Source organism: Vipera berus, assembly GCF_964194415.1.
Source record: "Vipera berus genome assembly, chromosome: 9".
NCBI classification, from domain to species: domain Eukaryota; kingdom Metazoa; phylum Chordata; class Lepidosauria; order Squamata; family Viperidae; genus Vipera; species Vipera berus.
The window spans coordinates 4,391,657-4,415,733 of NC_138212.1; the positions used below are offsets into that span (position 1 = coordinate 4,391,657).

The following is a 24,077-nucleotide window of genomic DNA, read 5'->3' on the forward strand; positions in this document are numbered from 1 at the left end:
TGAAATCAAGCCTTCTCTTTCTGCTCTTCTTAATATCCCTGGAGGAGAATCAGTGCAATAAGTGATCCCAACATCCAACATTTATACATTTGCCAGGAAAAAAAACATATTTTTTAAAAAAAAATCTCACTTATTATTCCAATCATCTTCTCCTAGTAGCAGATCCACCCCTTCCTGTTTGTCATCTCTACTTCGATAACTGTCTGGTTTGGTACCGCAACTAAACAGGACCGATCCAGACTCAACGGAGAGTCATAAGTCACTTTTTTCAGTGCCAGTGTAACTTTGAACAATCACTAACTAAGCAAATTGTTGAGGACTACTTCAACTTGTCTCCAGAAGTTGTGAATGCTCCAACGCTGGACATTTGTATGAGGAGACTGGACAATCAATTGTCTGAAATGGTGCAGGGTTTCCTGCCTGAGCAGGGGGTTGGACTAGAAGACCTCTAAGGTCCCTTCCAATTCTATTCCATTCCATTCTATTCTATTCTATTCTATTCTATTCTATTCTATTCTATTCTATTCTATTCTATTCTATTCTATTCTATTCTATTCTATTCTATTCTATTCTATTCTATTCTATTCTATTCTACTCTACACTCTGTTCTATTCCTATTCCTATTCCTATTCCTATTCCTATTCCTATTCCTATTCCTATTCCTGTTCCTATTCCTATTCCTATTCCTATTCCTATTCCTATTCCTATTCCTATTCCTATTCCTAGCCTGGTCTAATCTAATCTAATCTAATCTAATCTAATCTAGTCTAGTCTAGTCTAGTCTACATTCTATTCTACTCTAATCTACTCTACATTCTATTCTATTCTATTCTATTCTATTCTATTCTATTCTATTCTATTCTATTCTATTCTATTCTATTCTATTCTATTCTATTCTATTCTATTCTATTCTATTCTATTCTAGTCTAGTCTAGTCTAGTCTAGTCTAGTCTAGTCTAGTCTAGTCTAATCTAGTCTAGTCTTATTACTTGTATTGCCTTGTTTGGGAAAAAATCAACATTGTTTTTTGTAAATCATATCCATTAACTCCATTTCTTTGGCAAGGTAACAGCCTCCAGCTTCCCTTCACCACCTCATAGTTGCCCCACCTGATTTACTCATGTTTTCCCTATCAATTCATTTTGAGCACAGCCCCTCTGACATTCTCCGCCCTAGCAACAAAGTTTATATAACAGCTGGCCTTTGACGGAACCAAGTTGCTTGACTAGTTTCTTGACAGCTGGTCAACGGAAAAATCTGAGGTTTCGGTGGGGGTTTACAAAAAATAAAATAAAAACACAGGTAAGAGAATGTACAGTAAGCCCATGTGGAAATGTTTGCAAATCCTCTGTGGATGTGCCAAGTTTTTGGATCAGGCAGGAGAGCAAATAGGAGTGGGAGAACTTTGAGGCGTCTCTGTGTTACCTTCTAGAATTGTGTGTTTTATTTCCAGCTCATAAATTACTTTAGGTTAAATTGGGCTGGATGATTTGTAGTTTATTATGTTAAAAGAAACTAGAAACAACACGTGAGGGTGGGGGTTTTTTTGGGGAGGGGAGTAGGTTAATAGGAGAAAGAAGAAGAAGGAAGGGGTGGATCCATTGTGAAGAGAAGAATGATAGGATAGGAATTGGTGATAGAGTAAGGGTTGATTGCTTTAAAGCATACTGAGGCATCCTTGGTGCTCTCTGAGCTTGGTTGTTGCCTTGCAGACATTTCATTACCCAACTAGGGAACAACATCAGCGCCACTAAGGAGTGGGGTTTGCTCTCTCGGTTTATAATTTAGTTTATATTTTATTTAGGTTATTTGTTTGGGCTATTTATTGTTCGCTTGTTTGGCAATTCCTTCATTACGGTATTGTATACTTGATTGTTGGACTGGTGTTAATCAAACCTTCACTTCGGTCTTCTCTCTGGGGGAAAACTGGGTTCAAATGGACTCGAGCAGAGCCACCTTAAGTCATGATATGGACGACTGATTTGGGTCTTACCATGACATGGAAACAGAACAATTATACCTTGTTAATCTTAAGTTTAGAATATTCTGTGACCTCAGGCCTTTTGCACTGACTATAAACTGCAACTGTTTTGATGAAAGCTTCCATGTCAGTCTAAAATTTTAGCCTTGGTTTGAAGAGATTATATTTTCAGGCCGAGGGCTATAAAAAGTGGTGAGAAGGCTATATCCATCCCTCAGGACGTGCGCCCTAGCCATAAAAGGTGGCGTTCAAACGGCAATCGCTGGTCATGCGACATGAAGCTAAATAAACTGCATGATTGTTCAGTGGGATACCTTGACTTGATCTGCTTTGGACGAGGCTGTAAAGTGGACTATGTCAGATTAGATTAGCTGTTAGTTGGGGTGGGAGAGAACTCCACAGAAGGGCGAGGATCTATTTAGTGCTGGCTATTAACACAGAATGACTCGCGGTCCTTGTAAAGCCATCATGATACCAGATGGAGCTGGAAAGAAGCTTGTGGAACAAGAATAAATTTTTGCTCCGGATATCTTGGAAGAGAAATAAACCTAGATAGTGAAGCAGCCCAATTTAATGGAGTGGCAGTTTGGAACTTGGGTTCAAATTCTGCTGTATTAACGAATGGGGTATGGGGGGGAGAGATGGTGCCCTGGCCTTGTTCTAATATTCATGATAATCTTAAAAACAAAGTGAACTGCACCATCAAGAAAGGGGGAAAAATATCATTGACTTTTTTTTGTCAAGTGGTTAGTCCTCAGCCTATCACCACAATTGGGCCAGACTTTCCATTGCTAAGCAAGGCAGTTAAAGCGAGCTATGGCTGATTTTACAACCTTTTTTGCCACGGTTTTAAGCCAATCACTGCAGTGCTTAATTGAATCACATGGTTATTAAGCAAATCCAGTTTCCACCATTGACTTTGCTTGTCAGCAACTAGCTGGGAAGGCCCCCAAATGATGATCACATGATCCCGGCATGCTGCAATCGTTGTAAAGGCTTGCTTGGTGGCCAAGTGCCTGAATTTTGATCACATGACCGTGGGGATGCTGTCGTGAGGGCAAGGATGCATTATAAATCGCTTTTGTTCAGTGCCGTGGTGACTTTGAATGGTTGCTAAATGAAAGGTGGTTAGTCAAGGACAACCTGTATTGTAAGTAGAAAAACGGGTCCAGAAACCATCCAGCAGATGTCCCAAAAGCGCTTTCAAAAGGCAACTGGACTTTCTTGTTTTGCTTGAAGAAGTTTTGCTTCTCATCCAAGAAGCTTCTTCAGTTCCAACTGAAAGGGTGGAGAATGGAAGGATTTGTCAGGGAAATAAATTAATACTTCCCTATCAGAGGGCGATGAACCGTGGTTCATTCGACGCATGGTAAACATCAGATAAAAATAAACAAAACTGAGGCATATTCTACTGTATATAAAACTTTAATTGGAAAGCAAAAGAAAACTCCTAACTGACTACATCCTCTCATCGGACAGAATACAAAGAGAAGAGGAAAAAAAGTAAAGCGAGAAAAACTTTTGTAGACATGCGCAGTTAATAGCAGTTCTAGGCATGAAACCATAACATGGCTGGACATGTGACAGTCACCTTGGTTACATTGATAAGATTACTATGCAGCTGGCAGAGAAACAAAGTGAGACGTGCGGAGCTGACAAACACTTTAAAAAAAACGCAGTGACAGGATTTATGTTCCTTGCAGTCATTTGGTCATTAGTCCTCTTCCGGAGAGTCCTTGAGGCCACTTAGAGGTTTATTTCTGCCCTCTAAGGCAGACATGTCAAACACAAGGCCCGGGGGCCGGATCCGGCCCGCGAAGTGGTTTCATGCGGCCCGCGAAGCCATCCTGGAAACAGTGAGGGAACGGCCCCCACTGCCTTGGCCCTGGCCTAGAGACCCTCCTTCTGCCAGAGACCCTCAGATCTGTCCCACTCCTGCCCAGGTCCCCATAGGCACCCTTGATGCGAACGATGTAGAGCTGGCCATGCCCACCCAGTAGGCCATGCCCAACCTGGCCATACCCACCCGGCCCCCTGAGGGCAACCGCAATGCTGATGTGGCCCTCAATGAAATTGAGTTTGACACCCCTGCTCTAAGGGGTCACTTGAATCCTGTAGTCTGCAACATTTTTTTCCTGAAAATCCATTCATACTTCCACACTATTCAAAAGGTGTTCATCCCAAAATACATAGCTAAATGTCTGTGGAGGTTTTCAGTCATCCAGGTCACGGTATCTCGCCGCTGAACATGGCACACCTTTGCTATTCAAATTGGCTGAGTTTTATCTGTGGGAGAAAAAGGACTGTAGGAAAATCTACCGAATACGGCTGCAAGAGAGAATGGGAAAAAGACCACGTGAGGCTTTCTAGAAGTCTGCAGAACAGGTTTTCTTTTAAAAAAAAAGCGGAACTGGAAGCCGAAGGCAAATTTCCAGGGGCTGCCTTCACGTCAGTTGGCGCTGCCAAGAAGCCGCACTACAAATGCAAAAACAAACAAACCAGCAACGAAAAAAAAACAACCCCTCAACAGCGCTGAAGGGCGATGGGCAAGTTAGAAGCGAGCTTGCCTTGAAATCAATGGGATTTTCTATCAACGGAACGTTTTTAGGATTGGATGTTAAGCTCATCAATTGCAGGCAACTCAAAGCCCAGTTAAATGTTTAATTCCCATTGATTCCAACAGGGCTTTCTCTTCATAAAAGTCTCGCGGAAACTTGGAGGCTAGCTTGGTTATTGTAGCCTGGGGTTTTCTCTTACAACAACAGATATATCTTCATGAATTCACTTCTCCCAAAACAAGGTTACCAGTGAGCAATTAAAAAGGAACCCAAAAAAAAAAGGAGAGAGAGAGAGAGAAAAAAAAAACAATCGCAGGTTTTTTGTTTTCGCTGAGGTTTCAGCTGTAGAGATCAATAGGGGTTCATGGAGAGAAAAAAGTATCCGTGAAATCCTGGCAGCAGGGCCTAATTCCAACGTTGGCGCCCTTTTGAAAAATTCTGGGATGGCAAAGTTCAGACCATCAGCAGGCTAAGTGCGGGTAGCCCTCACCTTACCAGAGTCCATTTAGCGACCGTTCAAAGTTACAACGGCAGTGAAAAAAGGGAGTTGTGGCTGTTTTTCACACTTACGATTGTTGCAAGCATCCTCGTGGTCACGTGATCAGAATTCAGAGGCCTGGCAACTGACTTGTATTTATGACTGTGGCAGCGTCCCAAAATTACGAGATCCCCTTTCGTGACCTTCGGAGAAGCAAAGTCAATGGGGAAGCCGGGTTCTCTTAACAACCATGTGACTAACTTAACAACTGCAGCGATTCACTTAGCTTCGGTGGCAAGAAAGGCTGTAAAATAGGGCAGAATTCACTTAACAAGTGTCTCACTTTGCAGCACAAGCTTTGGGCTCAGTTGTGGTCGTACGTCAAGGACTGCCTGCACATACAGAGAGTCCTCGACGTATAACCATTCATCACGCGACAGAAGTTACAATAGCGAGAAAAATGACTTGTGACTGGTCCTCGCACTTACAACCAGCATCCTCACAGTCGTGTGATTGAATTTGGGTGCTTGGCAACCATGTATTTTCGACAGTTGAGCTGTCCCGGGGTCACGTGATCGTCATTTGCGAACTTCCGACAAGCAAAGGCAATGGAAGAAGCTGAATCTGCAGCCGTAACGATCCGCTGATCTGTGGCAAATAAGATCATAAAATCAGTTGTGACTCGCTTTAACAACCATCTAGTTCGACTAGACGACCTCCAAGGACCCTTTCAACTCTGTTATTCTGTTACCTTGCTTAGCAATGGAAATTCCGGGGGGGGGGCACTGTGGTCATAAGTCGAGGACTATCTCGACTGAGAAACAAAAGATTATCTGGATACTACATTTTGTTATCGTGGTGTTGCTCATTCCTATGGATTGTGGATAGGGTAGAATCTGGTCCTTCCAGTCCAGCACCTTCCCTGTTGTGCCACGCTGGCTTTTATCCTGGGGAGAGGTCAACGGAAGGAGAAGTTATTTGCCGAAACTATGAAACTTATCAGCACTGCATAAGCAAAACTCTTGATAACAAAGAAATGGTGGCCCTCCCTGGAGGGTGTAGCGCCACCCTTCCATTTTCTCCTGTTCTCCATCCCTTTTGGTTCAGATAACCACAGGACACCTGATTAGGTCCCACGCCATAAGCATTTGACATTTCATTGGAGGAGTGACCGCCACAGATCTGGCCAACTAGGTTTGCAGAAAGGTGTTAGGTGTGGATGTAGAGGGAAGTCTTGGGCTCACAAACCACCATCCCAGGATGCTGAGATGCTCTTGGTGCTGCTCTCTGAGTTGAGTTGTTAGCTTGCAGATGTTTCCTACCTAAACTGGGTGATGTCAGCTATATAACATGGTTTACCTGGTGAGCAAAGGAATTTAGCTAAGCTCATAAAACCCACCAGGCTGAGCTAAAATGGCCTTGTTTAGTTTAGGGGTTATGCTGTTGTGTAAGCCTAAGTGTTGTCCTTGGATGCATTGGATAAGCCATCATGTTAAACCAAGTTAAGTTTTATTTCAGTACGATATCTGCCAAAATAAATAAAACAGGAGGTTTTTCTTTTAAACAGAAGTTGGGACTGGTGTAGTGCTTAAACCCAGATAGAATACTGTTTGTAAAATATAATTAGAGCAGAGTAGAGTAGAGTAGGGTGGAGGGGATGTGGGAGGGGATAGGAGAAGAGGAAAAAAGAGAGGAGGGGAGGGGAGGGGAGGGGAGGGGAGAGGAGAGGAGAGAAGAGAAGAGAAGAGAAGAGAAGAGAAGAGAAGAGAAGAGAAGAGAAGAGAAGAGAAGAGAAGAGAAGAGAAGAGCTTTTATTGGCCAACTATGATTAGACATACAAGGAATCTGTCTCCAGTGCATAAGCTCTCAGTGTACGTGCAAAACAGAGATAACAACAACAGCAATAATAATAATAATGATACCAATAAGAGAAGGTAGTGGAAAAGATAAGGATAATAGTATATTATTGGGTATACTTAGAAAACAAGACAGTACTGTGGGCATTAGGTGTTCAGCAGAGTGATGGCATGAGGGGGGCAAAACCTGTCTAGTTGTTTTGGCATGCATGATTTGAAAACATCTCACAAAAAGCCAGAAATGGTAGAGAAAGGTCTACCCTTACATGAACGTACCCAGCAGCTGGTCCGCCTGTCTCACATTGTGCGAGGGGGTGGGAAATAAATACGCCAGCACATCTGTGTCACTTGGTTTTTATTACAGACAAATCTTAATTGATTGCTGTCCAAACACCTCCAGTTTGACAGCAGTGGTATCGCAAAATACCCAGTTAAAACAAATAGGCGCTTCCTTTTCACAGTCATAGCTCTGAGAACGTGATTTTTTTTTCCTGCTCAGCTTCTCTTGGCTGGGATGAGAATATTTCTCGCTCAGAGCCTTTCCTTGATGAATGTACATTTTTACAATTGAGGTCTTGTCCTGTTCGGAGAAAGGTGGGGCGCTGCCTTGTGCAAAATATTCATGGGGATGGACTGGGGACAAATGGGATTGCTTTCTGAGAAACTTCCCACGTCCCTCGAGGAGAAGAATTTTTTTTTTAAAAAAAACAGCCCTTGGGAATGGACCAAAGGCCACACCATGGCCTGAATAGCAATGCCAGGGGAGGCTCAGGCACATCTGGATTGGCGCATGCATCTCCCTTGTGGCCATACAAAGGGTGTAGCCTGCCCATTCCCATCAGCTGAGAAAGGAGGTGTGTGTGTGTGCGTGTGTGTGTGTGTGCGTGTGTAGTGAAAGTAATCCTAATCTCTGAAAAGAAGAAGAGCCTTAAATGGCAGAAAAGGCAGAAGGTATGAATTGTGACAAACCTAAAAATAGGTGGAGTTTTAAATCACACCTTCGTGGCCATCTTCTCCGCTAACTGGACTGCACCCAATGGATGTACTCTTAAACCATTAAGGAAAATCAAACTAAGGCCTGCAAATGGTTTTTCTTACGTGAAAAAACACACACACACACAAAATAGAAACACAGAAAACTGGCCTAGTGATCCATCAAGTCTGCCCTTTGAGTTTATTTGTTTTTTTTGTTTTTAATTGATTATTTTTAATTATTGTTTGTTCGTTTGTTTATTATTCCAACCATGCTTAAACTCAGTTACTGATGATTGGCCCACTGCCTCCGCTGGAAGTTGGGTCCAAGCTTCCGCTACTCTTGATTGTGATTGCTCACTCCCGTGGTTTTTATAGTGAGCAACAAGGGCACTCCCATCCCATCCAACAGGAAGAATTGGGCAAGCAGGCCAGAAGAGAACACAAGAACTCTGCAACGTGGCTGTGCAACCTCCAGTTCAGCTGCAACTAGGTGCTTTAGAAGCAGCACCTATCAGCATCTCTTTAAAGCAGCAACGTCTTGTCCTGCGTATATTTTTTTTTCCTGGGTGAAGACGCAAATGCTTGGAGGAGTTGAAGAAAAAGCACTAGCTGTCCACGTGGGCCAAAGCATCTATTGCGATCGAATTCAAAGCTCAAAGGTGGCGCTAGGTAGCTGATTCCTGATCCACCTACAGTGGATGGGACATAAATGGCTAAGAGGAGAGGGGTGGGAGAAGGGGACCTCCCAGTTTGCCTGTGCGTGAAGAAATCTTTACACGAGCTCTTTGATGGTAAAACAGTAGATGTCATTATTTACCAGCATTATGCAAAAGTATGTGGGAATGACAACTGGAATTGCTGAAGAGGCAACTTAGCCTGCAGAAGGAGTTGGGAGCCTGTGAAATGTCTCAGAAGGAGCCTTCACCCATACGTTGGAGCTAATCCTTATGGGTGTGCTTTGTATCTGGACTGCTTTGCAAGGGTGACATATTGGTAGGACACAATTTTAGTGTTGCAGGGATGGGGAAGAAAGGATGCCAGTTGAGTAGGTTGTTGCTTAGTCTCTCAAGACCCAAAGACTTCTTGGAGCTGATGGGGGTAATCAAAATAATTGGTTTTCCTCTCCTCCTCCTCCTCCTCCTCCTCCTCCTCCTCCTCCTCCTCCTCCTCCTCCCTAGGGTTAACATGGCCTATCAATCAGAGGTGATCATTGATGCTCAGCCACAACCTGCAGGCACCAGCTACACTTTCAATAATCAAGGCAACTGGAACTCGGAGCTGTGTGACTGTTGTTCTGACATGGGCATCTGTGAGTAATGGAAACATTTTGGGGACAAAGGTGGGGATCTCTTGTTGCTGGGCTTTAGGTGGGAAAAGCAAGGATCTGGGTTCTCCATGAAAAGGGGTCAAGCATGTCAAGATGGTAGCCACAAATGCACCATTAAAACTCTGCTTCTTTTCTGCGAATTGCATTTTGCCTTTTTTTTTTGAACCTACTGCAGATGCCCTCGCCCAGGGGTAGGCCACCTTGGCTCTTTTATGACTCGTGGACTTCAACTCCCAGAATTCCTGAGCCAGCCTGGCTCAGCTTGGAAACCTCTCCCTTTCCCCTCAGCATGACTGGCTCAGGAATTCTGGGAGTTGAAGTCCACGAGTCATAAAGCGGCCTAGGCCTAGGCCAGGGGTAGGCAACCTTGGCTCTTTTATGACTCGTGGACTTCAACTCCCAGAATTCCTGAGCCAGCATGGCTCAGCTTGGAAACCTCTCCCTTTCCCCTCAGCATGGCTGGCTCAGGAATTCTGGGAGTTGAAGTCCACGAGTCATAAAAGAGCCAAGGTTGCCTACCCCTGCCCCCAAATTATAAATGAAGATGGTCCTTGACCTTCGACCACAATTGAGCCCAACATTTCTGTTGTTAAGCGAGACAGTTGTTAAGTAAGCTTTGCCCCATTTTACAACCTTTCTTGCCACCGTTAAGTGAATCATTACAGTTAACAACGCAGGCTGGCTTCACCATTAACTTTGCTTGCCAGAAGGTTCACAAAAGCGGATCACACATGACCCTGGAACACTGCGACCGTCATAAATATGAACTAATTGCCAAGCGTCTGAATTTGGATCACATGACCATGGGGATGCTGCAATGGTCATAAGTGTGAAAAATGGTCACTTGTTTCAGTGCCATTGTAACTTAAACAGTCACTGAACTAGTGGTTGTTTAGTGGCTGGCTGGGGAATTCTGGGAGTTGAAGTCCACAAGTCTTAAAGTTGCCAAGCTTGGATACCCCTGGACTATATTGCCTGAATACTAGACTCTGATCCCCTTGGATAAAAGTCATCTGCCAAACTCTCAAGGAGTTTGAGAGACATGGTGGCTCAGTGGGTTAGGACACTGAGCTTGTCGATCAGAAGGTCGGCAGTTTGGCGGGTCAAATCCCGAGTGCCACGTAACAGAGTGAGTGCCTGTTACTCGTCCCAGCTTCTGCCAACCTAGCAGTTGGAAAGCACGTAAAAATGCAGGTAGAAAAATAGGGACCACTATGGTGGGAAGGTAACAGCGTTCCGTGCGCCTTTGGCGTCTAGTCATGCCGGCCACATGACCACGGAGACGTCCTCAGACAAGCGCTGGCTCTTCGGCTTTGAAACGGAGATGAGCACCGGCCCCTAGAGTCGGAAACGACTAGCACGCATGTGCGGGGGAACCTTTACCTTTTTTACAAGGAGTTTGAGAGAAGTTCACCCTTTCCTTTCTTTTCCTCCAGGTCTTTGTGCCACTTTTGTACCCTGCATCCTTGCCTGTCGGGTCTCGGAACAAGCTGGGGAATCCTTCTGTCTCCCATTTTTGCCAGGGTCTATGATCGCTCTCCGTACAGGAGTGCGTGGGAAATACGGTATTCAGGTAAAAGGCGGAGCGTCAAAAATTAAAAAAAAAACGCAAATTGAGTTGGGGGAAAGAGGGTGGCCGTGACCCGGTTGTGACAGTGTCTCTTTTCTTCCCTGAAAGAGACCAAAGAGGAAGTCAACGTCCCACTCCTTCCTTCTTCTCCATCTTGAGTCTCATCATGAATTCGAGCCGTATCACTGACCTCCCATTTTAACCCAGGGATTTGTTTTCCACTCAGGGGTCTATCTGTGAAGATTGGGCGGTCATGTCCTGCTGCCCGCTGTGTGGTCTCTGTCAGATGGCTAGAGAGCTGAACAGGAATTGAGAAGACAGAAGAAGTGGCCGGGCTTCACTCCGGAGAAAGCGAAGGAAGAGTTGAAGAGATGAGTCTGGGGTGGGGGTGGGGACAAAGCTAGAGCGAACAGATCTGAAGTGAGAAAGAAAGAGGACCCAAGATTACACAACGGAAATATTTTTTCCTGCCTCTTGGTTTACTAAAGTTTGCAAATGCAAAATTCTACAGAAAAGAATATGCACCAAACACACACACACACACACACACACACACACATTATTTACGGATATAAAACTGAAGAAGAAAAAAAATACAGCCCATAAGGAATTAGATATAATTATGAGTAAATACAAAGTTATACTTATCTTCTAGTTGCTTTCTTTCTCTCTTTGGTCAGCTGATCACCATCCAGAATCTTGCAGACTGGATCTGATAGTCCTAAACCAGGGGGTCTTCAAACTTGACAACTTTAAGCTGAAGTCCTTGTGGACTTCAACTCCCAGAATTCTTCTGTGCTGGCTAGGGAATTCTGGGAGTTGAGGTCCACAAATCTTAAAGTTGCCAAGTTTGGAGATCCTACGGTGAACTACTAGATAATGAATGCAGCAGCCTCTTGATGCTAACAAGAGAGCTGTCCTCTTGCAAGAAGATTCAATAACAGGGATTTTTTTTATGTTTAGTCCCTCTGTCATTTCCACCCTGAAATCTATGCCCTAATAAATAAACCTGGATCTAAGATTGTGCTCATTTTTTAAAATAATACTTTTGGAAATGGTAACCATTATGTTCCTTCAGACTACTTGGTAACGTGTTTGTGAAACCTCACTGAATGTGCTGAAATGAGCTGATTTTTCTGGCTGCAAGTGAACATTTCAACACAATAGCTCTGTGCTTTCACACATTATTCTCTCACAACTGAGTTTATTCATTTAAAATATTCATGTAGCTGCCCATCTTAAAACCATTCTTGACAGCTTTTGACTTGCAAAACCATATAAAACATTAAAAAAATAAATAAAAAACCAACAGCGATCAAAATTAAAATGCAAACTGGTGCCACAGCCACATTCCTCTACCACATTCTTATCCCATTCTGACCTCATTTTATTTCCAAGCTTGGGAGAAGAACAGGCGTGGAGTGTCTTGGGAAAGATAAAAGGGGTGTGTGGGGGGGGGAGGGCTGTCAAATGTCAAGGGGGAGGGAGTTCCATAGGTTGGGGGTTACAATGGAGAAAGCATTCAATGGAGATGTCCCACCAAATGACAATATTTCAGGGAAGGGATCTGGAATAGGCCTAACTTATCTGCTCTGGTGGGACAGACAGGTGTTCTATTCTGCAATTGCAAGTCCAAGTAATCCTTGACTTGCAACATTTCAATTAGTGACCTTTCAAAGTTACAAGGCACTGAGGTGACTTATGACCATTTTCAGATGACTGTTGCAGCGTCCCCCCAGCTAACCATCCAAGAAAGCAGAACTCTTGAAACAGGCGTTGTCTCAAAAAGAAGCTTTTATTAGGGGTCGGTGACAGTAAGGAAGGCAAGGCGAGATCTGGGGAAAACCCCGCGCAAACGGTATAGTTAAGCAAGCAATATTCCTCCCCCCACCAAAGTCATAATGTCCATTTGAAATCCAGCCAATCCACAGGTGGCACAATGAGCGGGTAACTGGCACAGTTGGTGCGCATCTCAAGTCAAGGACGACCTAAGCAGAATTTGCATAGCTATCCGTATGGATGGATGGATGGATATGGCATATCTATACGTTTGCATACCTAAAAAAGGTAGCAACTACATTTCTGCTGGCTGAAAATCCGTTGTCTAAGCCTTTATAATAGGAAAGTATGCATTTAGAAGTAAACATCGCTGAGTTCAGCGGAGTTTACTAAGTAACTCTGCATTGTATTGCAGTCGTGCCTCATAAACTCCATTACGAGCATTGATTGTTGGGGTATTCTTGTGTTAAGACTGGGGTTTTAAGCAGGGTGTGAGTACCTTTGATTATTGCCTTTTCCCAGAGTGTAATTACTGTGCTATCCACCCATCCTTGGGTCTATATGGGCATGAAATTTGAAGAAAACTATACTGTACAAACCAAGTGTCCAATCATGGCAACTTTAAGACCTGTGGACTTCAACTCCCAGAATTCCCCAGCCAGCTATATGCTGGGGAATTCTGGGAGTTGAAGTCCACAAGTCTTAAAGTCACCAAGGTTGGGCACCCTTGAGGCAGAAGCATAAGATTTGCTACTGCTTCTGTTTCCAGTCTTTGCCAGTCATCCGTTTCTCCTGAGGCCCATTTTCACTCCAGCTGAAACCCCTACATCAGTCTATGTCAGGGGTAGGCAAACTCGGCTCTTTTATGACTCATGGACTTCAACTCCCAGAATTCCTGGGAGTTGAAGTCCATGAGTCATAAAAGAGCCGAAGGTTGCCTCTATGTCGTTTGGCATCTGATGAAGAGCGATACAGTTCAGGATATAGCCCTGCCTTTTAATAAAATTTGTTAAAAAAGAAGCTATCAAACTTCTTCCAATTTTTTTGTTGCTCTAGTATAGAGCGGTGTTTCTGAATTTCAGCAACTTTAAGATGTATGGACTTCAATTCCCAGAATTCCCCAGTATGGCTGGTGGGGAAATTCTGGGAGTTGATCTGTACGTATTCAAGCTGGAAACTTAGAAACACTGCTATAAACTAATATAGTTTATAGTTTTTTCTTCTACAATGTCCCTCCTGAAGTTATGATTCACAAAGCCTAACCAGTTTTTGTTCTGGTTTTCAGCGATAGAAATTTTTAAAAAGGGGGTTTTATTTGTTGACTTGGCAAATGACAAGTTATTCCTTACCGTATCACAATTGGCTGAATTTGTATAACGTAAAGCAAAACCAAGCCGCTTACTTACTTAGCCACGCAGAAATCTAACCTTATAAAAATAAGGATTATAATGGAACCGCCCTTTCAGCCTGATTGATGTGTTTATTCTGAATTTAAAATTGAAAGCTAGTAACTATTTAACCGGGACGCAGAACAGGAAGTGGAATCCCAGGAACCAAAATACGTGGCTCGACAAAGCAAGCAAACTGGGATATCGTTGCTAACCGTTGCTGTAGCAATGGCAAATCTCGGTCAGTACTCTTTGCGGGTGTCCGAGACTACACTACCCATCATTTTCAGCCAGCACAGCTTCCAAAGCTAAGAGGGGGCACAGCAGGTTCCTGTTATTTTCTGTTATGCATTTATACATGATAAGTAAACTTTTTTTTTACTTGCAAGGAAAAACGATCGCATATAGAACAACAACAACAACAAAAAAACTGGCTACGTGCCGCTATTTATGCAAATGACTGAACTGAGCACAAAGACTCTATTTCCCAGTAGGCTCCGCGCCTAGGAAAGTAAACATCCGCGTTCTGTCCCCTCCCTCTCCTTGCCACGCAGACCGATCGCTTCCGCCGAGGAGCTGGACCGGGTGCTGCTAGAGGTGAGCGAGGTTCTGTTGCCAGGGGCAACCCCGGATGCAGGAGAGACTGGACCGCGCAGCATCGGAGGGACCCCCCTTTTTTTTTTTTGGTCCCAGGTCGTGGATGCCTGGGAAGGGAAAGGTTTTTTACGGGGCGGCCAAGCTCTTTTTTGCCAGCTTGCGGACCAAAACATGGGGGACACACCCGATGCTGCCTGAGCTGGAGCCACGGGACAGCCCCACCAGGAGCTGGGACTGGAGTTGGGGCGCCCCAAATAGGGCGGTGGGCTCATTCCTGAGAGGGGCAAAGGCACCATTTGTGCCAGGGTAGTATCCAGTGTCCAGCGCTGGCCAGATAAAACCCGTGAGAGGCCCATGTTAGCTGCTTCTAAAAGAGGGTGAGCTTGAGAGAGAGGAAGGGCAAGGAAAGAAGGGATATTTACTAAAGACACGGTAGATTATATAATAGGATGTAGTTTATATGTTATGTTAATGTAGTTATCTGACGAAAGCTAATATGGCGTAGTGGTGCAGGCATCAGGCTAGAAACTGGGGGGTCAGTGAGTTCTAGTTCTAGGCTTGAAAGCTAACTGGGAGACTTTGGGCCAATCACCAGGAGATGGTGAGTTCTAGTCCTGCTGTAGACATGAAAGCAGCTGGGATGTCTTGTGTGTATTTATTTATTTATTTATTTATTTATTTATTTATTTATTTATTTATTTATTTATTTATTTATTTATTTATTTATTATTTCTATCTATCTATCTATCTATCTATCTATCCACCTTTATTATTTTTACAAATAACTCGGGTGGTGAACATATCCAACATACCTTCGTCCTCTTATTTTTCCCACCACCACAACCCTGTCAGGTGGGTTTGGACCAACCATTAGTAGTAGACTGTGAGTTCTAGTCCCACTGTAGGCATGAAAACTGGCTGGGTAACTTTGAGCCAAAGTTTGTGGGGTTTTTTTTGCCAGCAAGCAAGGAATAAGATGAGCTTTCATAGCAGATGAGGGTATGCATTGATGTCACTCTGCAGCAATGTATCAAGTATGTAAAGGAAGGGGGTGGGTCTTGTCTCTCGACATTGCTGTGGGCTGCTATATGTGTGCCCTGCTTTGCTGCAGCATCCCTGTTTCCAATATCCAGAACATCCAGAGCAAACATCTCCTTCTACACCTTAAATATATTTACAAAATGATCTTCTGGATAGCTCTGGATAACACCATGAGGGATTCCGGGTGGGTTTTGATCCTCCTCACCCAACCAATCTTGTGTCTGACTCCCATATCTGCCTTTTCTATCCAGGTTCTCAGTCTTAATTTACCATGGCTGGTAAAACTGGACCAGAACATCTCTTTAATGCAGCCACTGAGGTCGAGACAACAGGAGCATTGATGAGCAGCAAGTAAGTTATGAGGAAATTATTTTGCTTTTCCTAGCTGAGTACCCTCAGAAATGTTGAATACAACTCCTATCCACCCCAACCATCACAGCTAAGAAGCATGCTGGCTCAAGAGGAATGGTGGGGTCCTCGGTGCTGTCTGAGCTTGGTGGTTTTCTTGAAGACATCTCATTACCCAACTAGGTGGCATCATCAGTGCGAGAAGGGAGTAGGGGTTTGCACTGTCAGTATTGGTGGGAGTGGAATTGATGGTTCCTTGTTTAGGCTGTTGTTTACTGTTAGCTTGTTTGTCGGGGTTGATAGTTCCTTGATTGGGGTAGTGTTTTTTTTTTATTGTTGGTCTGCTGTTAATCTTGGTGTTAATTTCTGTTCAGATGGGTGTTGATTGCTGGTGAGGAGATGTTTGGGTCTTTTTGTTTCCTTTTTGGCATTTTGATGGTAGATAAATGTTGTTTATCTCTATGTGCTTGTCGATGGCCGATCTGTCTGACTGAAATTCCTTAAGAGGAAAAAGCAGTTGGAACACTGCTTTTTAAAAAGAGCTAGGGAATTGACGTGTCTATGGAGGTACTCAGTCATCCAGGTCCTGATTGTCCCACAGGTGCATTCAAAAGGCAACTGGACTTTTTTTTTTCCCCCCATGTTTATTTGAAGAACATTCTTCTAATTCTTTCCGGCCTTCTGAATTTGTCCCTTCTAGGATCAACATCCCAGCACTCTTGCCCCAAGGCCCAGCTAAGGAATGGCTAGAGCAACGTCGGGCTACCATTCGCCCCTGGGCCAACTTCCTGGACCAGAAACGTTTTGCAAAGCCTCGGAATTTTGGGGAGCTGTGTAAACGTATTGTCCGCAACGTGGAATATTTCCAGAGCAATTATGTCTTTGTCTTCCTAGGACTTATCGTCTATTGCCTGTGAGTAGATTGGATTGCTTCTTTGTTTACTTGTACGTGGAGATGAATTCCCCTGACCTCATCGAGGATGCACAGGCCTTCATTTGTGCAGTGAAAGTTCCTGAAGCCAGGGACAATCCCTCGAAAAAGTCAACCACCTTTGGCAGTCATAACTGGGCAATCAAAATGCCTATGGAGATTCTCAGTCATGGTTGTCCCAAAGATGCTTTTTAAGGAGACAACTGGAGTTCCTTGTGGTTTTTGGTTTTTTTTTTTGCAAACGTTTCGCTTCTCATCCAGGAAGCTGAAGAAGCTTCTTAGATGAGAAGCGAAACGTCTTCAAAGAAAAACAAGGAAGTCCACTTGCCTCCTGAAAAAGCATCTTAGTGCAATCAAAACTCTGCTCCTTTTAAACTTGCATTTCAAGAAGACGCTTCTAGCACCTAATTGTAGAAAAGAATGAAGGGGGGGATGTGTTGCCTAAGCTCCCTGCCTCCCTCCATCCTTAGTGCCCGTGCACTAAGCTGTACGTTAGAGACCCAAAGAGATACGCAGAAGAGTCTCATTCTGTGCCCACAGGCATCAGTGTATAGGGGATAAGGAAGGCTCAAACAACAGTACATGCGTCATGAGCGAAAATGACAACTTATATTCTTGCATCAGACGTTGGGACGCACATATATCCAGTGGGCTTTGCATTGTGACATTACCACATGCATTTTGTCATCGTGATGTAATCTCAGTTTGGTACAGATGCCTGACTCTATTTTTTCTCGGCAAGGTCACTGATTCAGTGCTTGCTTGGATAAAATTCCGTCTACAATGTGCATCATGGAGAAAGATTACGAATGGCCTATACCCGGCCATGCTAGGGAACATTCAGGGTCTAGTAGATAATTCCCCCTTTGTTCCAGGAAACAAAAATTGATAAAGAGTTTTAGTTTGCAGAGCTTTTGGAAAACAGCCACCAAGGAAGACCTGTAAAGAAATTAATACACTACCCTAATATACAAGTAGTGTATTTGTACAGAGCTCTTCCATTCTTAATTGTAACGGGTTCAGCCAGGTTGTGATAAGTTCAACTTTAATTCCATGGAACTAGCAAGAAAATTGGTTTTGTTCTTCCACGTTGTTTCATGATGCATTTAACCCCATTGGTCTTTCCTTCTCACCTGTTAGCATCACATCGCCATTACTTCTGATTGCGCTTGCTGTGTTCTTTGGGGCCTGTTACATCATGTACTTGAAGACCCAACAGTCACAGCTGGTTCTGTTTGGTAAGTGGCGATCTTTTGTTCCCACAGTGCAACGTGCAATAATAACATAAAACAAAGCTTGGAACTAGAGATGTGTGCATGATACAGTTAGTCCTCGACTTACAGTGGCTCGTTTAGTAACCGTTCAAAGTTACAACGGCACTGGAAAAAAAGTAACTTAACGACCGTTTTTCACACTTACAACCTTTGTAGCGTCCCCATGATCGTGTGATCGAAATTCAGATGCTTGGCAACGGGTTTGTGCTTAAGACCGTTGAAATGTCCTGGGGTCATGTGACCAACCCCCTTTTTGCAACCTTCTGACAAACAAAGTCAATAGGGAAGCCGGCTTCACTTAACAAAGGGGTTACTAACTTAACAACTGCAGTGATTCACTTAACAACGGTGGCAGGAAAGATCATAAAATGGGGCAAAACTCACTTAGCAAATGTCTCATTTAACAACAGATTTTGGGCTCAATTATGGTCGTACGTCAAGGACCACCTGTGTGCTCTTTCAAGAACATAAATTTCTATTTTTCCCCCTCTTATTTAATTTCTGCCCTTCTACAATTAAAAAAAGAAACACCCATCTCCTTGCTTGTTGAAAGCTAGCACGCAAGGGAAAGAGGAAGCTATAGCCTATATCAGAGGTAGGCAACCTTGGCTCTTTTATGACTCGTGGATTTCAATTCCCAGAATTCCTGAGCTACTCCTGGCCTAGATATTTAGGCTTTCCATAGCTAGGAAATGTTTACTATGAAAAAACACTCCATCACACACTCTCAGTGCCTTCTGAATTACAGGTAGGTCACAATGTTGATCACCTGGCCCTGGGGTAGTGCAACTGTCATCAGTACATGACAGTTGCCAAGCATCCAGATTTTGATCGCGTGACTTGCAATAGTTGTACATGTGAAAACTGGTCATAAGTCATTTTTTTTATTGTTGTAACTTCAAAACTAAAGGAATGGTTTTAAATTGAGGACTGCTCATATTCCTACAAGGAGGGCTGCTTTTTTCCTATCCATCCATTAGATACCGTGTTTCCCCGAAAATAAGACCAGGTCTTATCTTTTTTTTCCTCCAAAAGAGGCTCCAGGTTTTATTTTCGGAGTAGGCCTTCCCTCACCTCCAGCACCGACAGCCCCACCCAGCCGGTCCACTTCTTCTGGGGCTGAAGTTCTGCAGCTGCATTCGGGCCTGCATTTTGCAGTCAGGCCTTTCCAGAAGGCCTAAGCATCTGAGTACCAATTCAATCCATAGCTTGGTGCTTAGCTGCTGAGATCTTGCAGAACTGAGCTACGGATTGGATTCATAGCTCGGTTTTTGGCTGCAGAGGCCTTCCGGAAAACCCTGTGACTGAGAAATGCAGGCCTGGCTGCAGAAGAGGCCTCAGAAGAAGAAGCGGGATGGCAAGGAGAGGCCTGGCTGCAAGGTAAGTGGGTGCAGGGCAGGTGGGGCAGCTCCCCATCCCCACCCTAGCTTGATTTTTAGGTGTGTGCCACGTCCCAAAAACTAATTTATTTTATTTATTTATTTTATTTATTTTAATTCCATTTATATCCCGCCCTTCTCCGAAGACTATATGCCTGCTTATATGCCTGCATATGCCTGCTTATTAGGGCTTTCACACACACCCCTAAGCGGCATTATTACAAAGTCAGCTTAATTGCCCCCAACAATCTGGGTCCTCATTTTACCTACCTCGGAAGGATGGAAGGCTGAGTCAACCTTGAGCCCTATTAATATAAGCTCTACCCCAAAAACTTATTTTTGGGATAGGGCTTATATTAAGCCCACCCACCCCCAAAATCAAGCTACTTTCGGGGAAGCACGGTAGGTAGCTAACTTGTAAAGTAGTTTCTTTTCAGCAAGTCCTTGAAAGCTACATTTCCAAGAATAGCCACAAGGTGGTGCTGCAGCCAAGAAGAACAGTGCCAGTCTGGCACAAAATCCCCAGCTTTGCTAGGTTACGTAGAGGCGCTAAACCACAGAAATCAAAAATGTGACCTCAAGGCTAGCATCTCTTCAGTCGAGCCTTCGAGACGGCCACCTTCTCTCTTTTTTTTTTAACAGTTGAAACCCAGCCTGTTTTCTAACTCACCGTCTTTCCCTCTAGGGCGAGAAGTCAGCACAGCCCATCAATACAGTCTGGCCGGCGCTGTCTCTTTTCCTTTCTTCTGGCTGGCGGGTGCCGGCTCAGCTGTCTTTTGGGTGCTGGGTGAGTAAAGAGGAAAAGCCCGTTCCAGGGGGACCGCACTCCTGTGTTCTGGGGGGGTTCCTTGGCGCTCTTTCAGCTTGGTGGTTTTCGTGCAGACGTTTCGTGACCAAACTAGGTAACATCATCAGTGTTAGGAGGGAGTGAGGTTTGCACAGTGGAGGAGGAGGAGAAAGTGGGAGGAGGAGGAGGAGGACGACGACAGTGGGGTCCTTGGTACCCTTTCAGCTTGGTGGTTTTCTTGCAGACGTTTCGTGACCAAACTAGGTAACATCATCAGGGAGTGGGGTTTGCAGAATGGAGAAGGAGAAAGGGGGGGAGGAGGAGGAGGAGGAGGACTGTGGGGGGGGGTCCTTGGTGTTCTCTGAGTTTGGTTGGTTTTCTTCCACACGTTTCATTCCCCAACTAGGTAAGATATGCTGACTTCTCTTCGAAAATGGGGTGAATACCTTAACTTTACAATAGTTCCTTCTCAGGAACTGCAGCCCTGTTCTTTCCTCTGTAGGTTTTTTAGATGCCATCTGTGTGTTTTGAGTCTTTCCTTTCGAGTCTGGTTCATCCAGTTTTTGCCCTAAGAGATCCTTAGGGCCTCTAAGAGAAAGACTTAGATGGGGAAGACATAGATCACCCTGTGGCCTCCTTTCCCAAAGTTTCTTCTGTTGCTCTCTGCAGGCGCCACGTTGGTCGTCATTGGTTCACATGCCGCCTTCCATGAACTGGAATCCGTGGAGACCGATGAACTGCAGATGGAGCCCGTGTAAAAAGCTGGAGAACTTCCTCGGCGTCCATCTCTCCCTTCCCTAACCCATCGCTGTTACATTGCCTACGTATACAATGCTGCTATTTCATTCCACGCCAATAGGCCTACTTAAATGGCCATTTCCTCCAAGTCTTGAAAACTCTCGGTGGCTACCTTGTTGAGGTTGCCCTTCCATTTCTGATTCTTCAGATATGAGATAACTCCTCGTCTGTTATTCCCACTGGCCATGAGCTTTTTCACTGAGTATATAATAGAATGCTGCTGTTAAATTATTCCCTCTGTAGATTTTTAGGCGCCAGCATCGCTTTCCCAGTAGCCTCCCGCACTCAGCCTTTTTATGTCTCTGATCAGCAATATTAAAGAAATGCTGACATTAATCCACAACTCCTTTTGAGTGTTTTTAACGTGTATTGGCCAAGGTTGCGGTGACCCACAGGATTACATCAACATTACGTTACCTGATGACTCTGCTAAGTTTCCTTCCAAAGGTCCGCAGCTTATTCAGCAAGGATGCGTCAAAATTAATATCTCACAGACATTTTGCATGGCTGCTGCGTTTTCTCTGCTAGAGATGGAATAAGAGCCTGCTGGGTGACTGTGGGCCAATCCCCAGGAGACAGTGAATTCTAGTCCCGCTTTAGGGGTCTAGAATTCTAGTCCCTAGCTTTAGGCATGACTGTGAGTTCTAATTCCGCCTTAGGCATAAGAGCCAGCTGGGTGACTATGGGCCAATCACCAGGAGACAGTGAGTTCTAGTCCCGCCTTAGGCATCCATGTTTGGGCCAATCACCATAAGACTGTGAGTTCTAAATCTGCCTTAGGCATAAGAGCCAGCTGGGTGACTATGGGCCAATCACCAGGAGACAGTGAGTTCTAGTCCTGCCTTATGCATCAATGTTTGGGCCAATCACCATAAGACTGAGTTCTAATTCCGCCTTAGGCATAAGAGCCAGCTGGGTGACTATGGGCCAATCACCAGGAGACAGTGAGTTCTAGTCCTGCTTTAGGCATGAATGTTTGGGCCAATCATCAGGAGACTGAAAGCCGATTAGGGGATTTTGAATCAGTCCCTCTCTCTCAGTCCGGACCATTTCACAGGGTTGTTGCTGTGGGAAAATGGGAGGCACAAGAAAGATCGGGCCTAATTATTTGCAGCTACGAGAAGTGATTTTCTTTCAAGGGCAGTCACGCAGGACCACAACAAATTTCCACATTCGGGTGTTCCAGCAGATGGAAGTGGGGTGTGCGATTAATGGGGGTTTTTGAAGGTGTGGGGGCTACCAGAAGGTGCAATATCTGGAATGGCCACCAGATGGCAAATGATTTATTGTACAGTACTGTAGTCATTTAGGTGTTTATAGCCCAGACGTGATAGACCAACTTTTGCAAAAAGTGGGTGAGTGTGGAAATATTTATGGGCCTTCCTCCCATTACATTAACAATTTCCAAATAATATCAAAAGATAATTCCCTTTCTACCTTTTGCAATGGACAGTGTCTTTTACTTGCATCCAGTGCAGTGTTTCTCAACCCTGGCCATTTGAAGATGGGTGGACTTCAACTCCCAGAATTCCCTGGCTGGGGAATTCTGGGAGTTGAAGTCCACCCATCTTCAAGCAACCAAGGTTAAGGAACTGTGCTCCGATCACTTACTCCTGACTTTTCCCAGTCAAATATCCATCAGTTGTGATGAACTGCACAGACACCCACCTCACCCCAGTTGTTAGCTTGTTCGTTTGTAATTCTGGGGTTATTATTCCTCCTTCTTAGAAGGCCACAAATTGGGAAAGCCAGCATCTTGGGTGTTGCCTGATTTTTCAATCAAGTGGGATTTAGTTAATTCAAAATGAGGCATTTTTACCAAGTCCTTCCAAACAAGGGTTGTAATTAATTGGGTTTCTTATTTTAAATGTGTGAAGCAGGCGAGGAAAGCCTGAAGCTAATCAAAGTTGGGGCAATTGGCCACATTAGGGATCAGGACATTAGGGATCTGTGGGGCTGGCACAAGGCAGAGGGGGCCAGGTTGTTCACCAGAACACCAGAGGGCAGGACAACGGTTGGAACCTGATCAAGGAGAGAAGCAACCTGGAATTAAGGAGAAACTTCCTGACAGTGAGGACAATTAACCAGTGGAACAGCTTGCCTCCAGAAATCGTGGGCGCTCCATCGCTGGAAGTTTTTAAAAAGAGACTGGGCAATTATCTGACCGAGATGGTATAGGACCTCCTACATGAGCAAGGGGCTGGACTAGAAGACCTCCAAGGTCCCTTGTAGCTCTAAGTTAAAAAGGTTTGCCTGCTTTTTAAAAATCAGGCCTGCTCTTCTCTTTCTAGTGACCTGAAAGTCTGTCTCCCTCTCCTCCGTCCTTCACTCTGCAGTTCCCTTATGCTTCCTCACTCTTTCCGTGTCAACAGTTTCCATTTATAGCGTGCTCTCATCTTTAGCCGTGACTCAGAGGCCCGAGAGGTGGGATCACGTGGGCAGCTCTCAACCCTCAGGATGGGTTTGATTTTGCAAGGCCTCTTAAAGACTGCCTAATCCAGGCAGGGGGATATCAAACCCAAGACAGTCTTGTGTCTTGTTCTCCATCCTTCAGTTGTCTTATGACCCCCCCTCCTCCTCTCCCGCCCACCCTGGATGGAAAAAACAACAACAACACCCTCATCCAATTACATTAATTGCATTAAGTGCATCTTAATGCAGCAGACTGCTAAACCGGGAAGGGTGAAGGGATACTGGCCTTCAAGGGGAGCTGAGGTAAAATTTCAAAAAAAGCTTCCAGAGTAGAAGTACTATAAGGTGGACTATAAGAAGTACTATAAGGCTGACAATGCTAATTCTCTCTAACCTTTTCCTCCTTGGGTGCTGGTTTGCTCTTGCTCACCCCCCACCCCACCCCTTACAGCCAGTTCTAAACCAGAGGGGGGTGGTCTTCAGCAAAATCAACTCTGGGACAGTTTGTTTTCCAAAGCACCCGAAGGCAAGATTAAAAACAAAACGAAACAATGGATGGAAACAAATCAAGGAGAGAAGCAACCTGGAATTAAGGAGA

At 44.5% G+C, this 24,077-nt stretch overlaps 2 protein-coding genes across 2 annotated transcripts; both read left to right on the forward strand.

The window, feature by feature from the left end:
• Positions 1-1,168: 1,168 nt before the first annotated feature.
• On the forward strand, positions 1,169-11,758 carry CNFN (cornifelin). The gene is made up of 4 exons (XM_081334568.1): positions 1,169-1,302; positions 9,027-9,157; positions 10,612-10,748; positions 10,972-11,758. Exons 2-4 carry the CDS (start codon positions 9,034-9,036, stop codon positions 11,056-11,058), a joined length of 348 nt encoding a protein of 115 aa, XP_081190694.1. The 5' UTR covers positions 1,169-1,302; positions 9,027-9,033; the 3' UTR covers positions 11,059-11,758.
• A 2,634-nt stretch (positions 11,759-14,392) lies between these two features.
• On the forward strand, positions 14,393-21,403 carry RABAC1 (Rab acceptor 1). The gene is made up of 6 exons (XM_081335402.1): positions 14,393-14,509; positions 15,802-15,901; positions 16,599-16,811; positions 17,970-18,067; positions 20,168-20,269; positions 20,939-21,403. Exons 2-6 carry the CDS (start codon positions 15,822-15,824, stop codon positions 21,025-21,027), a joined length of 582 nt encoding a protein of 193 aa, XP_081191528.1. The 5' UTR covers positions 14,393-14,509; positions 15,802-15,821; the 3' UTR covers positions 21,028-21,403.
• The last annotated feature ends 2,674 nt before the right edge of the window (positions 21,404-24,077 follow it).

Bases quoted from the DNA above. Each gene is read 5' to 3' on its own strand.
- RABAC1 (XM_081335402.1), top strand. From the start codon at position 15,822: ATGGCTGGTAAAACTGGACCAGAACATCTCTTTAATGCAGCCACTGAG. The intron at 18,068-20,167 runs GTAAGTGGCGAT...CTTTCCCTCTAG, and splicing joins GTCACAGCTGGTTCTGTTTG to GGCGAGAAGTCAGCACAGCC. The intron at 20,270-20,938 runs GTGAGTAAAGAG...TGCTCTCTGCAG, and splicing joins AGCTGTCTTTTGGGTGCTGG to GCGCCACGTTGGTCGTCATT.
- CNFN (XM_081334568.1), top strand. From the start codon at position 9,034: ATGGCCTATCAATCAGAGGTGATCATTGATGCTCAGCCACAACCTGCA. The intron at 9,158-10,611 runs GTGAGTAATGGA...CTTTTCCTCCAG, and splicing joins TTGTTCTGACATGGGCATCT to GTCTTTGTGCCACTTTTGTA. The intron at 10,749-10,971 runs GTAAAAGGCGGA...TTTTCCACTCAG, and splicing joins GTGGGAAATACGGTATTCAG to GGGTCTATCTGTGAAGATTG.